Raw genomic sequence first — 19,024 nt, forward strand, 5'->3', positions numbered from 1 at the left:
ATTTTGTCTACGTGGATTTCGATTTTTTTCTTGCAAATGACTAATCGCGCTAAGGTTAATCAGCGTCAACGCTGATCGTTATCTGATTACGCGAGCGATCAAACAGGAATAAACGCGTTGAAACAAATTCGATTTCAAGTTCTGTCGCTTATTCTCCGCGAATTTAATATTACGGAGGTCATTTTTTACATTCGGCGCTCAACAACGTCAATGAAGGTATATCGTATAATTATATAACATTGCTAGCTACGATATAGTAAACACGATACAATATGGGAATCGGTAATCACAAAAATATAATTAACATACCGAAGCACCGCTGTGTGCAACCTCGAGGCTGAACTATAATCGTAACACCAACAATTTTTATTTAACAATTACGACGAACTCTTATGCAAAGTTATACAATAAACATTAAACGGGCAATTGTGCGTACCATGTGATACAATGTTATAAGTGCTAATGCGTTAGTTTCTTTTTCCCAATCAGCGAACATTAGCGTTCAATCGTTTGAACGATTGTAGTTCAAAAGTATTATAAAAAGAAAATTTAAATCTTTCTAAGATTTTTATGGCTTTAAAATATACGGTTTGCTGCAGCAGTAATTAAATAAAAAACATAAAATTAATTTTACTACAACCATACATAAATTTATAAAAGAATGAACACCATGAATAATACATTTATTAATTAATATAATCTACTATTAGTTGACATGATTTACTTAAAATTCGGTACATTTAGCGCGTGGTAGTGTTTTTGCATAAAAAATTCATCCAACTTTTCATGATGTTAAAAGTTTAGAAAAAAGTCTAAAATAAACTTTCGTCAACCATTTACAAGAAATATAAGGTTTGTCCGTTCCAGAAATGTTTTTCGTTGAACACATTTAGAGAATCCAGAGTTCATGAGAACACAGACTAAAAATCTTTGAATATTTCCTATTCGTCATTCCATCACTTCAAGAAACCGAAAATAATTGCCATTATGTTTTATTTCCGTTAACAAAATATTTAGTACGTATGAAAGCAATGAAAAATTTTATGATACTACTAAAGCCTAATACTAAACTCTTATTTCCAGAAAATAAGTAAGATACTTTACGTTTATAATAAACCTTTAAAAATCATCGTTACAATAGTATATAATAATGCAGTGATTGATTACGTTTAGACGTTTCGTAAATATCTAGTTTAATTTGCCGACTTCTTACTTTTATTCCAGAACAAGAGTCGACATATCCTTCAATCAACAAATTTATATTAATACAAAAACACATACACACCTTAAAAATATATATAACATGGAATTCTTGCGAATATAGCTACTAATTAAAAACGTTAACTACATTTATTTTTCTATTTAAACTTCTTACGGAGTGTCCGTATCTGCTTTTTTCTTGCGTTGAGATAATCGTAACTGGTTTGTGACCAACTATTTTAACGTGTTTATTAGTCATAGAACTTCAACTAGTTATAACGTTGAAACAGGATTAAGAATTTTATTAAAATAAATTATTCTTCAAATGTATTGTTTGGCACTAGGAAGCAAAGTTCCAAAGAATAAAACGAAAATAATGACAGAAATTTTGTTACTATATCTGTTTCTTTTTATTTTTGAATTCTTAATCCAGTCTCGATTGAATCTTGAATGCCGAGGTTGTCTTTATATATACGCCCATAATATATGGTATACATATATGTAAAAGAACCTCAATCGCATCACAAACGTCAGCTGAACGAAAGCATGCTTTTATTTAACTATGTGGAATGTGCTGCTAAATTTCTAATCAACTACTAATACACAGAATCTTAACATTATCGAGTAAGATATTTCATACGTCCTTAAAACATAGCTAAAGGAATTTGCAGTTTCGTTCTTAATCAATTTCATAATTAATAAAACTGCGAGCACCACAGGACTACAATAAATCATTCATAGATCCGTTGTAGAACTTCAGCACATCGTGTACAAAATTTTTCAAGATTTACATGATATTTTCCGTAATTAAAACGTAAAGCTCTCTTGGTCGATAAATGTTAAACTTCTTCATATGTCTTCGCATATAATTATAATCGCAGTCTGAAATAAAACTTTCAGAAAATACACGGACAATAGATATGTGGCCAAGTGTGGTCATTACCAATGTACATAATGTACTTTGGTAATTATATTTTTTAATACCTTGCTGCTTTGTACTTGGATCACAGCACCATAATGTGCAGCGAAACTGATGAGGTTTGTGACTCTTTGAACTTTTCCTTTGTAACTATCGTGTAACTTAAGTGCAACTTACAAATTTTACATTAAATACTACAACGACACATAGGTACGCAGTGTTGGAAACTTAGAAAATGACATAATACCAAAGAAACACGTTAGGAAACTTTCTACGACGCTGAAGTAACAGCGTAATATGTGAAATAACAGTTCGTTTTATATGTCAAATTTCATTAATAACTCGACATTGATAATTAAATACACAAGATTTACAAAAGTATGTTTATAACGCATATGGTAATCGAGATTTTAATTTTTTAAGAAATACTTTGTACGTAAAACCTACACACAAAAAAAATTAAATAATAATTTAATTTATAAAAAATAAGAAAGAACATCTTTCTTTCGTTTTTTTCTTACTAACAATAATATTTGTGACTTGAATGTATATAAAGAAACGACGCCCGATCAATAAGCTAATCGTTAGTAGAATCAACTAATGCGTGCTTTTTCATTGTATTTTAACAGTACATTCATCTGTTAACAAGCTCCATAACAGATTTTCGTGACAATTCCTTTAGTGTCGGACCATCTCGAATTTAATCGTAGTTTTCAGATTCCTGTTGCACCAGTTTGAACCGACGCGGGCTTTTTACACACATTGATCCGTGGCCATCTAAGGAAAGGCGGCCTTTTCGTTGAAGATATCTCGTTATATAGCGTGCGACTAATTGTTGTGGTCTTATTTGCCATTCATTCAGGACTTCTTTCGGTGCCAGCACCTACACAGACAATGGTCAATTTAGCACAAACGATCAATAACAGATCCTAACGCTGAAACTACGAGCATATGTATATCATGTCGACCAATTCGTAATTTTTCATGGAAATTTTATAAATCTCCAACGGTACGTTCTAAGTATAAAAATTATGAAAATCTACCTGATCGCCTTTGAATCGATCTAGCAATGTTACGCAGACGACAGCAGACTTAATGCCCGCTAGATGTGTGAGTGCTCCAAACGATAGACTCTCCATCTCTATATTCACTACGCCAGCTTTGTGCAGCTTGTTTAAGTAATCCATCTTATCGTTTTCCGTGAATTCACAGAATGCACCGTCCATACGCCCCTGTCCTTCGTAGAAATCGTCGGTACACATCGTTTTACCAATTACGGTATCATAAGGATCGTCACGGTGTGCTAGAGCCTTTAGATCGCGAGCTAGTTGTCGGTCTAACTTAGCGGGCCTCCTCACCACTTTGCCGAGCACAGGCTAAAAACAAAAGTAAAAAGGAACAGTCAGAGCTGGACGCGACTTTAAATGCATGAAAGCAAAGGAAGAAGCAGAAAGCTTATAGAAGTTTATAAAAAAATAGATTTCCTACTCATTTGAACAATCTACGATCAAGGAACTTTTAATGTTAATGAAATTAGTTGCTATTTTGCTATTAGTTGTTAATTAGTCGTTGATGGAATTATAGATTATGTTTTATAACCATCTATACTTTGGAAAAGGTTGGAAGTTTGAACAACGCGTTTCAACCAAGATAAGACGAGTCATTCGCTTGATCGAAGCGTGAGGATTGCAAAGCTAAGAACAGGGAAAAAGAAAGCAAGAACAGTCGGAATGGTTACATGCCGGATTCCACAAGAATTTCTTACCACTTCCAAGTACGACTTCAGCATTCCATCGACTGCTTCCTCGGAAATTACCACGGTACCGCCTTCAAGGCCGATCCCACCACAAGTACCAATCCTGAAGAATATCGGATCCTTCACTTTCGCGTGGTACATCAGCTTGATCATTTCGTGAAGCAAAATTCCAACCGACGGCATGCCCATTCCATGCTAAACAGAAAATTTCCTATATTTCTCCTCCTATCGACAATATTTCTTTCTTTTATATTTATGTTCATATTTTTAAGAATCGTCGATGCCACATAGCATTACTCAGAGTTGGAACAATTTATGGCAGGTACTTAGACCGCGTATAGTCGGTGAAAATGCGAACGAGGACGTGTAAATGTCCAACGACAGCTAGCGAGACAATACTCCATTGATTTTTGTTAATTTTTTGATTTTATTATATTTATTATTTTATTATTGATTTATTATATTTTGTAGCCTCTGGTGGAACAAATTTCTGTGTGTTCCCTAGATCCTCTTTTAGACGGTCTTCTAAATTTAAAACGCTGAAAAGAATGAAAAAGTTCTGAACTTTGCCGTCCAGTCATGGTAACTCAATAAAGTGGCGCAACTTCTTTTCGCACCACTTGCGAGGATGAACTTCTCTATGGCTACGCAACTTCTTTTGTGTTTCTCGCGTCGTTTGACGTGTTGTCGCGTCACACGGATGATTTGCACAAAGCGTCGATAAAAAATAGTTTGCTCGACCAGCCGAGTAACTGGTGCATGGAGAAACTCATAGGAGAAGAGAAGCTTGTATGATCGACTAGACGTTCTCCCTTCTACTGGAATCTCGATGTTGCTTTATGCTCGAACGTGCGACTTGTTGCTGACCAATGATTCCTATTACGGCTTACTATTACGGTTGTTCGTCGAACGAAACGCACATGTCGTATCTTGTTTGGAATTGTTAGCTTTGAAATTTCTAATCAGTCGATTTTTATTCGTGTCAATAATTAAGAAGCTTTCCTGAGAAAAGCACACTTAAGATAAAGCGGTGAACCGAGCAAACTACGTTGATGTTTTAGTTCCAGTGTTTTAATATTAGCTACGTTTGCATTGATAATTGTAATCAGTCTTAGAGAATTTTCTTCTTCTTCCTATTTACGAGATGGATAAAAATTTCATAACAATTCAACCATTTGACTAGGAGGTATAATACTCACGCAACTATTATTTGCCAAAGGCTCTTTTTTAAAAAAACTCCTTACAGACTTTCGACGGAGTGAGTTAATTAAGAAGTCAATTAGCTCAGCTACGATCTCTGAATTATTACGCTTTGACATTTACTTTGTTTTAACAAGTAAGAATACTTTTATGTTTTAAGGAAAACTTTAATACGAAGTCAAAACGAGAAATCAGACATATTAACATCTTTGTTTTGTTAAGAATAACAGAAAGCACAATTAGATTGAGAGTAATTGAAATAACGTACCCAGATAAAGTTTATAAAGTTCACAAAGTACCGAATTTAATTATAAATTATTGCAGTGTTCTTTCTTACTTTGCGTTAAACAGGAAAGAGGCTTGTTCTCTTCAAGCAATTTATTTCAAAGTTAAAACTATTCAATTTCGATTAATTTACTTTTAAAGCATTCTTGAAACCAGAAACTGTTATCGCAATTATGCAAAGCTTATGCCTCGTTTATAATTAGAATGTAATTTAAAGCTAAAACTGTACACTTTAGTGTACCAATAGTAACCAATTAGTAACCAATAACTGAGGCGATTGGGATAAGATATTTAATTAATGAAATATTTCCTCATATTACTAATATTTAATATTTACTAATGATACTAAATATACTATACTACGATATACTAATAATACTAAATATTTCGTAAGATCATAGAATATTTTTTGTTTTATCTCGCTTCTAACATGTCGATGAAGAAGACCATCTTTCCAACAATACATACATATATACATACACATCAATCGTGTAACATCTGAATATATTAATATCAGAAAATTAAATTGAAATAAAATATTCTGCATTATTTTCAGAATAATTTTGAACACATCACGGGCCAAATTATTAATTGTGCAACTATATTAATATCATAAACTTAAGCACAAGCACAGAATTCTATACTATTTGGGAAATAATTTTAAATACTCTTATGTACTTCATTTAATTTTGTTATGTCCCAAATTATCTTTGAAAAGTGATTTAATTTGTATTTTCCACAATGTGAGATATATTCCAGGTAATTTAAAATCAGGCGATTCTAACATTTATCTCACGATAAATGTTGATATTTACTGCATCAATTGGATAAATTTGTTCGAAAGTAGCTACCTTCCAGCCTATAGAAAATAATCTTCAACATTCGTTGCTCAACGTTTTCTCATTACATAAGCTGGTCGTATGCATATTCTATCTGATCTTGGAAATACAATTCTGATTAAATCGAATCCAAGTTAACCGCGAGCAAATACGTTGAAGGCATATTTCATTTAGTTTCAATAAGCTTTTCAATTTCACCTACGTCCTGTTCTGCCCTCGAGAGAGGCTGAAGCGTTCCAATTTAATTAAATTCAGATCGCACGATGGTGTAAATATCCAGTCTTAACAGATTTTAAAAATTCTTGATTTACGTTGTTTACTGTAAGCCATGGTGCAAAGACGATATTCAAATCTGAAAAAACGTGATTTGAAGTAAAAATAAAAAATAAAGTGTGACGTATTTCCAGCGATTTGTTATCTTCATTAATTATTCATAAATTACTTGTAAGCGAATATTTGCTTCGCCTAATAAATATTATAATAAATATTTTACTTTGGATATTTTATGTATCTGTTACTATGTATATGTATTATTTTACAATGTATATTAATGCAATTTGCAGCTTAAAATTCCCCACAAATACATGAAAATCCGTAGTCTCGTGAATATGAAAAATTCCTAAAGGAATAATTTTCGAAGGATAAACGTAATGTCAAGTATACTCACGCTAATAGAAAGGACTGGTCCGACTTTATACATAGAGTAACGATATGAATACTGGCTAATATCAAGGAGTGTCGTCCCTGCCGGAAGCTTGTGACCTATTTCCTTCATTATGAAGTGAGCAAAGTCTTCCATACGCTTTGGTGTTCCTCCCATGCACACGAACTGTAACAGAGTTATAGAATTAATTACATAATTGAAGAACGCTTGTAAAAAACATTGCAAGTGGCAGAAGACAAGCTTTTCAGAAGAAAAAGAAATCTTCTGCATTAACACGATCCAATTTCGTGAAGAAGAAAAGTGTATCTGTAGAAAAGCCTGTATGCACCACTTCTTAGCTGTAAAGAAAGCTCGATGTTCCATTACAAAAGTAAAAAGGGCATTAACCAATGTCTATTAGCAGCTATATTATCTTCTATAGAGGTGAAGCTGTTACACTATCTTTCAGCGTTGTTGATAACTATTTAGAAAGGGAAATTGCACTGAAATTATTTAAAAAATAAAATTTAAGTTAAATACTAGGGCATTCTCATTGGTACGTAGAATTTTCCAATCAAACCAAAATCAAAATTTCTCAATTTTACCACTTACAGTGCTTTTAATATTTAGTTTAATATTTTAAATACATTATCCACAGATAAATCTCTTGTAGTGGTTCCAATTTTCTCCCTCCATTTATCTAAACTGTATTTATTGGAACATAATTAATGCTCGTTTAAATGAATCCACTAATTTGAATATTAATTCAGATTATTCGAATGAGAAGTGATAAATAGAAAGAATAAATGAACTTTTATTATGTCTGCTCCCTATCAAGTTCAAATAAATGGAATTCTGTTGTACTGTATTGTTTTATAGCCGTGAGGTATGGAGAAATATTTCCTTCTTATAGTGTCTCATAATAATGCTCTTTCTCGTGTCATATTCAATTAAAAATATGTAGCATTTCTAATTATTTAACATACTCTGTGCCACGATGCTTTCATCTGACCTTCAGGCTATGTGTAGTCACTTCTAGAGAGTTTTATTTTTAATGAAAGAAACTTTGATGCTTCACGTAGATTATGGACTTAAAATATCCTATACATACGTTCATTTTATACCATAAATTTTTACACATTAACGTATCAGGTATTACAAGTAACAAAAATTAATCTTTTAACGATTAATTTACTTTGCTCAGTTTTGGAGCAAATTAACAAGCACCGAAATACTTCCGTGAATCACTATACGTGTATATCACGCAATTGTCACATCCTACAGGTGCAAGAGTCAGAAAGGACAGGTACTTTAAGAAAGATGATGGAAAATATTTTTTCATGCGTAGCTCTCAAGCTGCCATAGGTGTTATAGTGCTATAGCTAGTAGACGTAGCTTGCAAAAATCTAAAACAATTACATTTTATTATTATGAAGAAAAATACAAATTTTCAATCAAATATACAAATATATATATATAACGAATATAATCAAATATACAAGACAGAATGGAGCATCGAAGAATTAAATAATTATTTCCCACGTCGAATTACTTAAACAAAACCAACGGAGCACGTTCCTCCGATGCTGTTTGTAATTTGCAACAGTGGAATTGCTCTTTTCTCTAAATGGAACATAGAATTCGACAGTGTACAACAGTTGCCGAGCAACGTACAAAATAATACCTCGAGGATTACCACCGCTGTCTGTGTAGCCGATGCACACGCATGGAAGTTTCCCCTATTGTTCTATTTAGGTCACGAAACATTGTACTTTTTTTTAATGGCATACCCTTCATTGATACCTTCATTGAACGTGAATACATTATGTAAACTCGGCTTCACTGATAGCGTGAAAGAGATCGCGATAAAAAGAATGCGTGCTCGTGGCACGTTAAATGGCGTAATAATATACGCGACGTAAATGTTGCGCCCATATCTCAAACATGATTCATTTGGAAGCTACGAGAGGAAAGCTCGAAAAGAAATTCAACGTTTATTTAAACGTTAACCGACGATGAACGAGACAAATCTTTTTGGTCCTGTCACAAATAACGAGTTATTTAGTGACCTGTTAACATATCACGAGTCACCTCTTAACCAGAAATATTTGGGATTATGAAATAACAGATTAGGAGAGATAAGTTAATTTCATCATTCACGTCCATTCTTCTAACCATTAACATCATATGACTTATTTTTTCGATAGAAAATATCCGCAACTGAAGAAATTCTTACGTCCAAGAAATTGAGACCTGATGGACAAGTTAGTTTGCTTTTAATTTTAATAATAATCAAAAAATCTTCTAGCTCTTATGTTTTGCTTCATTTGCGTTAAAAATTAACTACCACAGAATCTGGATTATCAAGAAAATCGATTAACGAGACGATCGACAGAAAATTTGTGCCCCTTGCAAGGAAATCTGGAAAAAAGAAGAATAGAAATCGAAGTCTGAAAGAAATCCTTACTTTCTTGCTTAAAAATTACTCTTCTCGTTAACGCTAGATTTATGGACATTTCGATTGCGTCAAATTAACGCATAACACCTAGAAAACTTTGAAGAAAATGAATTTCGATATATATTTGTCTCGTTAAATGGATAAAAGTTAGTACAAATGTTAGAAGAAAAATGTAAACGGTTCGTGTAATTTTCCTCATGAAATTCGAAATGCGTCAAATTGACGAGTCAATCGATATTTATTAATATCAATATTTATAATGCAGTTTAAAATAACAGATAATCTTTTCTTCTATGAAAAATTGTCTAATTATCTAAACAGCAAATGCCATGATCAGCTCTGTACGAGTGTCATATTTAATTTACATTCGCTAGAACTAAAATCGATCTAAAATTGACTTGTCTATGGATTAATGTAGGATTCTGTGATTTTAGATGCTCTTAGTGAAAAAACGCTGCAGTAAACAGGTTGGACTAATAATTGTTAACTGTCCTGTATATGAAGTGTACATACAGCAGTATGTTACAACTACATGCTAAAAGTACATTATTGCCATTTATTGCACCACTCTAATATTACACACATCACTGTTTATGTTTATCAATATTAGGGAAATATACCAGATACTTGAAATCAGAGAGATGCCAGTAAGGTTTTCATCATTTCCAAGTTAAAACTCTAATCCTAGCAACGAGATGACTAAAAACGTGAATGTTTACAAATTTCTCAGATACAAATTTTCAAACTTAGCCTTGCTCGTTTCTTTTATGTAAAATACAGTGACTACGAAAAGTATTGGCACATATCCATTTTCCAACGAAACGTTTTTCATTGGAATTTCTACAGAATTTCATTCTATATTTCATTCTGATATTTTTGAATGTTTAGGGTCATGCGGAAATAGTGGCACTAAATGATGTGAAATTTAGTACACCTAGTCCTAATTAGTTAGTATGTAAATACTAAAATAAAAACGATAGTGTGCCAAAATATTTTGTAGCCAATGTAAACATATGGTAAGTATATCTATTATGAGCCACGGCTCTTGGCTCTCTTTATTATTGCTAACAAGTTCACCTGATAACACAAGTATGATAAAAACCTGGTATTCGATTACATGATGTAATTGTTTCTTGATCGTAATAGCAATGCGAAATAAAAATCAATAGATTAACTGCAACTGCGTAAGCTCGAACGATACACAATACGTAGCAGGAACAATAGATGACAAGATAACAAGAGGCCGCCACAGAAGCATTTGCCATTTATGAAAGTGAATTGTTTCTGAAAATCCAAGCAAACAAAAAGTTAGAATAACTTGCGAAAGGACGCGCAGAAGAAATTTATCAAAATTATATCAAATAAATTTTAAACGAACCTGTTTAAATTTGTTTCTAAAAAGAGATGTAAAATAGTGATTCATAATAATTTATAATAATGATTTACAAATATTGCTTTATACATATTTATTGCTATCATAATTGCTGCATTTTGTTGCACTTGCACGTTGTACGTACTTTGTTTCCCAATTTCATCGTAAATATATGTTTTGGTAAAATTTTGCAATTACAAAGTTTTTCATTATCATTTTCAATACCTTGCGATAGATATAAATTTAGTTAACTCTACTTGCTTCATCCCTAATATAACGAATATTATTAATATCTAACGTTAACATTCACTGAAAATTACAAAATTTATCGTGGATAAGATAGTCCGATAATTAACGATCGATGGAGCAGAAATTTATAAATAGATAATAGAGATAGTAATACATCGACAATACCGTGCACAACACGCATATTGTAGTTCCGAACGTTATTGTAAATTTACGCTTGAAAATACACATTGCAGCACTTTTACATACATAGTTCATTGTTATTGGTAGTATTCCACGTTAATGAAAATTCCACTATCAGAAATTAGTCATACTTCATCTCTGAAAACTCGACTGATAGAGATTACTATACTGCACATAGAACCCAAACATAAACATTGCAATTAGCCAAGAAAGAGTTCGCACAAGTATAGAGAAAGAAATTGATGAGATTAATTGTGTTCATAAACATATTCGAAGCTGTATGCGGTACAAGAACCGAAATATGTTTTAAACAAAATAATAAAAATGGTTTTTGAGGTCGTTGTGACACTATAAAACTACTTCTTTAGGAGAGAAATAAGCCTCAATGTATTTATAGATGAGTTCAATATGTTTTAGAAAGCACCGATGTTCTGGCATTGTTTCAACTATATGCGTCAGGAGTTTAAAGGTGCACTGACATTAAAGTATGTTTCTGGGAATCGAATGCGTAATACGTAATTAGTATGTAACGATCTTTGAGACAATTAATAACGTAACATTTTTTAGGTTACACGACAATATGCAAAAAACTACTTGTTCACATCTTTTATAGGAATTATAGAAACTTTTTCGTACAAATCAAAATAGAGCACGAATATGAAAACTTTACGTAACAAGTTTTAGAAAATTTTTTGCGTTTATTTTTCATTAGAAAAACTGTTACGCAAGGGACATCTACTATTACATGGTAAAGCACTTAATAGAAGAAAGACAGAAAGAACACAGTTAATGCAGTGCTAACTATAATTCTGTTTCTACAAATGTAGTTCATATACAATAAATTATACTGTATATAAAAAAGCTTTTTTTCTAGGAGAAAAATTTTCTATTATATTATATTATTATATTACAGAGCTCTTCTTATAAAAGGAGAAGTCTCACTATACGTCAAGGAGTGTTTTCTACAGGAAAAGGAGTTCTACTATACATAAACAAAGTTCTTTTTACAAAAAAAAAGAGTACTACTAAAAAGCTTTTTTTCTAAAAGAAAAACGTTCTATTATATTACATTACAGAACCCTTCTTATAAAAAGAGAAGTCTCACTATACGTCAAAGAGTGTCTTATATAGGAAAAGGAGTTCTACTATACATAAACAAAGTTCTTTTTACAAAAAAAAGGAGTACTACTAAAAAGCTTTTTTTCTAAAAGAAAAACGTTCTATTATATTACATTACAGAGCCCTTCTTATAAAAAGAGAAGTCTTACTATACGTCAAAGAATGCTTTCTACAGGAAAAAGAGTTCTACAATAGATAAAACAAAGTTCTTTTTACAAAAAAAGGACCACTAAAGATAAAAGTTCTTTCCACAGAAAAAGGAGCTCTACTACTTTGATTTACCTTAACGTCGCCAAACATTTCAACGAGATCGTGGGAGCCGCTACCCAGAGCAAGATGATACAGTATATCCTGATCCATGAGCTCGATGTTTGGATTTCGAAGTCGCACAGATCCATCGCTATATCTAAAAAAATGCGAAACGCGAACAGCGTGTTAAAAACATATAGAACTTTATGCGTTGTACATCAAAATTTTTATTTATTTAAGTCTTGTAAATAGAAATGTATTTTTGTCATGTGTAAAATATGTACCTGCGTTACAGTTTACCGAGTTAATCGATTGATTGTTTACGATTACACCAACATGTTTGATATAACTATACTGTCTTTTGTTCATAAAAAATTTACGTACTTGTTTATTTGTATTATAATAAAGTTCTGTCGATTATAGTATGCATTAATTACGTATTATTATAATATGTAATAACTTGTAGTTTAGTGCATGGTATATATATAGCATATGTATGTGATACTATATAGGTATATAATTCGGTTCTGCAATGTTACACAATATTATTATAAATTTATTATTTACTATACTATATCTTTTAATCCACTGGGAAGGTATAATTTTATAATATTAACGTTAGTTATTATGCATCTTAAATAAAAACTTGCCCATTGAAAAATAAATTATTGATATATAGGACTGATGTTGTTCTATCATTTTATAATTTAAAATAGTGAATCGATTATAACTGATAAGAGCAGCGAAAATAAAATTCCATTGATATCCTTTTTTTTAAGTAAATTCAACATAATCCTGCCAGCTTCTTTTTACAAGCAGAATATTCATCCTCACATCCCCTGACAACGAGGACGAAGAGGAAACCGATGACTGCGTATGGCAGAATTTTATTCAGTTCTCATGATATGAAACGCGTCATGCCAATCTGTGCATGAGCAATGCAAAAACGGATGCGATGATTGCACGTTGCAAAAATGACAACGAATGTTTCATTATCGTTAAACGACTCAGTTCAACGAGTACCTATGTTACATAAGAACAATTGATATTTTGATAATTATAAGACACGTACACTTCCTATGATTAATCTCGCAAAAATGAATTTAATAATCATAATTCATAGATGAACTTTGAATACTTATTTATATTGTCTCGTCAACGTCATAAAGGAGGATACTTGCACAATTCATGCGTAGTCTTCTAAAAAGAAAGGAAATATCCACAAAAATATCCACTACCATATTTACCTTCATAGGCATTAAAATCTGAAGAATTTACTTCAGTTACATCAGAACGTACAATACTTTTAAGATAATGTAAAATCATGTACGTACGTGTATCGAAACAGGCCACAAGAGCTTTGAATCAGGTTCTCTGGAACTTTAAAAAACTCGAAGAACTGTTTCAGAAGACGCGTATACAAGCAAAATCCGATAAGTAACTTACATACTTCTAGAGCAAAGCTTCGCAAACTTCTATGGGCCGGAACCCAGTTCCGAGACTGGTAATTTTTCGCGAGCTACTCGAAGATTAATCAAAACGTAATTGTGTCGAGAGTTGATTGATAAGCAATTTAAATTTGTCTTCATACGGATCTACGAGCTGAGAGAAACTAGACAGAAATAAGGATTCTCATCTTTCTCGTTATTCTGGTTTTTAACTGAATAGAATTTGAACTGTTCGTCTGACGATTATCGATGAATACAACTCTTTTAACGAATCTGTAATAGTAGAATATTTAACGTGAACTTCAGAAATCTATGTTCTAGAGTATCATATAAAGCAGAACTGAAAATTTCTTACCATACACCAGATACACGACGATTTCATCTCTTATTTGAGAAGAAGGTATCTCGAAGCAAGAATAAAAATCAGCTCCCATTATATATATATGTATATGTATACTTATTATTATATATATACTTATGAATCACCATTCAATTGAACATATGTTTGATAACATCCATAAGTTAAAATGTTATATAGCAATATATATATATATATATATATATATATATATATATATATATATATGTCCTGTATTTGACTGGATGGAGTTTTAATTTATACATTCATTTCAATGTATAATTCTTATATGTTTATTTTAGACCTTTAAAATTTTCATATGTTATACTGCGATGTATATATTAAATCTTGTGTTACAAATATAAGGTAACAATGCTGATTAATACAAGAACGTAGAAACCTCCTTAAAACAATCATAGCATCATTCAGTGCGACTATCAACAGCATTGTTCTACGAGATACTGTCTACAAGCGATAATACATGAACCTTTGAGATATCTAACATTCTATTCTCCAAAGTAACTTAAGCTTTTTTTTCATTCTCAGATTGTTCGCTTAAGTGTGTGTGTGTGTTCATAATCTTTATTGAAGATTGAAATTATAAATAACATATTATACACACACACACACTTCATGTATAATATTTAATCCTAAAAATTACAATGAAATTTAAATATTATCAAACATGCAGCTTTATTTTTTATTATAATTTGCTTCTTAGTTAATACATATTAAATTAAACTAAGTATATATAAGATAAATGTTTATTGTGCAAAATTTGCTAACATAAGGTGTGCTCATAGTTTTACATTAATGCTTGTTCAATGTTTTACTTCAATTAAGCTAACATGCAAAAATATTCATACAATACAATGGAGATTACTTAAATATTCTAATTGTCCCATTTTAATATTTAAAAACTGAAATATTAACTTTTAATTCCAATACAATATTCTTAATATTTTGTGTAATTTTATATTGAAAGTAGTTTTAATGTGTGCCATTTATATTGTTTACAACATTGACCAAATATAGTTGGTTCCTACTTATGGATCACCATTCAATTGAACATATGTTTGATAACATCCATAAGTTAGAATGTTATATAGCAAACATTCAATAGAACAGATACTATGGACAACAAAGTTCATCAGAATTATATAAATATGTATGGTAAAACAATGTCATACTGCAACAAACATGTTTGTATTTGTATATATATTTGTATAACATATATGTAGTTGAAAAAATTTACATAAATACAAATTATTCCAACCAAAATGGGACTTCTAAATTTTAAATTCCTACAATTTGTGTTAAAACATTAAGCATCTCGAGAAATAATAAATTTATTATGTAATTTTACATAATACATTTTTTTGGAGGCTTAATAAGGAAATTGCAAGATATTATTCATTCTTATCAACATAATTCATTTTTTTAATAGTACCTGACTTTTTGTGCATCTTTTGATTAAGCCAGTTATGTGGATAGAAGCAACAAGTAAGTATGTTGTCAATCAATCATTGAAAAAATAACAAACAAATTTATCATCCAAAGAAATAAAAGCTTCTATTCTCATATTTACTTGTTACTTTTCTCGCAAGACTCCTCTTGACTGTTTATTATTTTTCTTGTATCCCTTCATCATCTAATTCTGATTCTGTTTCATCTTCCCTATTATCAATTACCATTTCATTATTGAGCAGCCTCAACCTCTCTTGTCCAGCTGAACTTGCCTTTATATATTGCATGACTAAAAAATATATCTCTCCTTCTCTGTCATTAAGATTTGTGTTATATTTTGCTTCAATCAATTCCCTTAGTCTTCTAAGAGTGAAGATACGATAATCTTTATCCTTAAGAATATTAATAATTTCTTCATAAAGTACTTGATGTGAAACCCTAGGTGTGATGATCTGTATTGTGTCTTTTGTTACAATTCCTGAATATGTAGAGACGTTTATTGTATGTCCAATTCCACTACCACTATAATTGGTGTTGTTTTCAACACCCTGGTTCTTCTGGAACCGCCAGTTTTGTGTTCTGTCGGACGCTTCTTGGAGTAGTCTTATTTTCAGTTCATCTAAGCATGGAAAATCTTTGTCGGTTTCAATAGCAATCCTGAAATCTTCGTAGCTGTTTGGAATACTATTTAATAACAGAATTTTTGCAATGTCATCTTGGATGAATATAAACATGTTTTTCAATTTATCAATTAAATTAAAAAAGTTTATTATATGGTTATTAATATCCTCACCTTCTTGCATCTTATAGTTAATTAACTGTTTTATTAGCATTGACTTGTAAGCTGAATAACTTGAGCAATATATTTCATTCAATTTATCCCATACCTCTTTTGATGTTTTGTAATCATTTACTTGCATTAATGCTTCAGGATTTACTGTTAATATAATGTCTGACCTTGCTTTTCTATCTGCTATATCCCATTCTGTAGCATTCTCTGTAGTTCGGATGTTTTCACCAGAAACATATTCCCATGAGTTGTTTCTCATTAATAACATTTGTACCTGAGCTTTCCATTTATAAAAATTGTCCTTAGACAGCGGCTTTATATCTTCTGACGCGCGATTCATCGTTCTGTTGTCACTTTACACTATACACACGTGGTTAAAGCGATTACTGATGCATTTTCTAAATCTTATGTTTATATTTTTCTTATGTTTTTAGTATAAATAATTCTATAAAGTCTATTCTATAAACAATAATACCTTTTCAATAAGAAACGGACAGTTTTAGTGGACGGACTAAGAAAATGTCGGCCAGAACCGGAAGGAAGAGGAATCGTTCAAATGAACCTGTCGATTAGAATCGGATGGCGCGTAAATCAAATTTGACAATGACCTCTTGACAGGATTACAGCTTCCTTCTTAGGTTCCTTCTTAATCCTATACTACACAATTTATTCATTGTGTTAATATCTACGTTTCAGATTTATTTTACTTATATGATAATAAAATAATAATATATGATAAAATAACTACCTCGTTTGTAAAATATCTCTTGTTCCAAATATCTTTCATCTTTCAAAAGTGTAATTCATGTAGGTAAAACTACATATAAAAATAAAATATTATTTTAAAATTTTTAATAAATTTTAATTTTTCGTAAGTCGGTTTTAAATTTTATTGTTCGCCCTTTCATCATATAATTATAACATGAACTTTTGAATATATATCGACCCGGTTGTATATTTATTGATAATACTAAATAAAAGATAATCCAACTAATACATACAAGAACTTATTCATCCTGTCAGTTGCAAGCTTATCGTTCATATTAACACGAAAATAAAAAAGATATAATTGCAGTATTTATCCTTATAGTTTAAATTAATTGCATTTCATTTATTATTAAAGAGATTCATTCATAATTTTTTTGGAAATACTGATTCATTTAAGTGAAAGTATCGAAAAATAGAAACTACATACTCCTTACGCAATGTCTTATTGTTATTAAAATACTTCAAATCATATACGAAAGAATAAGAAACGCTCGAAACTAGCCTTCACTTTGAAATAGAAGAATTTAATTAAAGACGTCACCGAAAATCAATATAATCCTTACAGAGCTATCGATTTTCAATTATTACTATGCAATGAACGAATACCGATCGGAATACGGATTTTCTACGGATTTCCATCTATGTGACTCGTAGAATTAAATTATAAATGGTATAGATGAAATATCTCATATAAATGGATGAAAAAACTGTCTAAAAATATTAAATCAATTTGAGTAAAATGTATATATTTAATATATTTAATATATTTAATTCGTTTACGGATCAAAACTGAAACAAATTTCTTATTTAACATTTTATTCATATTGGGCAAATTGAAATATAATTAAATTCAAATAAATAAAGGATTAACGAAAGGTAAAACTACGTATACAAGAATTTTACGTCATATAATTTAACCGATATGTATTTATTTGTATTGACGTTAATTCTATAGACAAAAGTAAAGCCAACGCATAATAGAATTTAATTTTGTAGAGATTTTCAGGCACGAATCCGATTATAATATATAAGGATGCATCTATTATTTATTAAAATATAAAGTAATACACTATCAAACACAGATAGGGTAGGGCTTTAATCAAGTCAATCAATATTGGATATGTAACATATTACAATATCGAATTGCACCAATTTCAATGTCTTTGATCTTAACGATTATGTACTTGCTACTTACACGACTGATACATAAGTGATAGCAGTGTAAGTTGTAATTATCTATCTGTAGATCTATATTTTGCGACTCTGTCCTGTTGATTCCCTTAACTACATTCTGCATAATTAGAATTCCGTTTGCGCGCTGAGATTATTAGCTTCGCGTTTGATTGCAATAAATGCATTAATTAAGTATAATTTTGAAGGATATAATTAATTTTGATGACTTTGGTATTGTCGTAAATTTTCTAAAATTATATCATAACACATTTACTTGTGATATCGAATATTCTATTATCAAGAGTAATTTAATAAGCTCCATTTCGATTCTCACGTTGTATATAAAGCGCACTTCCATTCGTAATATTTTTAAAAATTTTAAATAATTTCCAATTTCATAAGAATTATTACAGATTCTATATTAGATCGCAAGTAATATGAAATCGCTATATCATATAAATCCTCCATATATGAAACTACGAAACATTAAACTTATGCCCGAGCGAATGTGAATTTCTCTCAACTGATTCCATTTAATTCAGCTTGGATAT

The 19,024-nt window shown here is 30.9% G+C and overlaps 1 protein-coding gene across 4 annotated transcripts in view; it reads right to left on the reverse strand.

The window, feature by feature from the left end:
- Positions 1 to 351: 351 nt before the first annotated feature.
- LOC139986849 (uridine phosphorylase 1) overlaps positions 352 to 19,024 on the reverse strand; it is a 68,134-nt gene continuing 49,461 nt past the window's right edge. For 3 of the 4 annotated variants that reach the window (XM_072002531.1, XM_072002530.1, XM_072002528.1), the window contains exons 2-6: positions 12,503 to 12,626; positions 6,867 to 7,028; positions 3,885 to 4,070; positions 3,163 to 3,495; positions 352 to 3,002 (exon numbers count right to left, since the gene is read on the reverse strand). In XM_072002531.1, coding sequence (XP_071858632.1) covers positions 2,820 to 3,002; positions 3,163 to 3,495; positions 3,885 to 4,070; positions 6,867 to 7,028; positions 12,503 to 12,626 — 988 coding nt within the window. In that variant the 3' untranslated portion in view covers positions 352 to 2,819. Of the gene's footprint in view, positions 3,003 to 3,162; positions 3,496 to 3,884; positions 4,071 to 6,866; positions 7,029 to 7,828; positions 8,102 to 12,502; positions 12,627 to 19,024 lie in introns of those variants that run through there. The other variant, XM_072002532.1, reaches the window with a different exon arrangement.

Source organism: Bombus fervidus, chromosome 4 (assembly GCF_041682495.2).
Source record: "Bombus fervidus isolate BK054 chromosome 4, iyBomFerv1, whole genome shotgun sequence".
NCBI classification, from domain to species: Eukaryota; Metazoa; Arthropoda; class Insecta; order Hymenoptera; family Apidae; genus Bombus; species Bombus fervidus.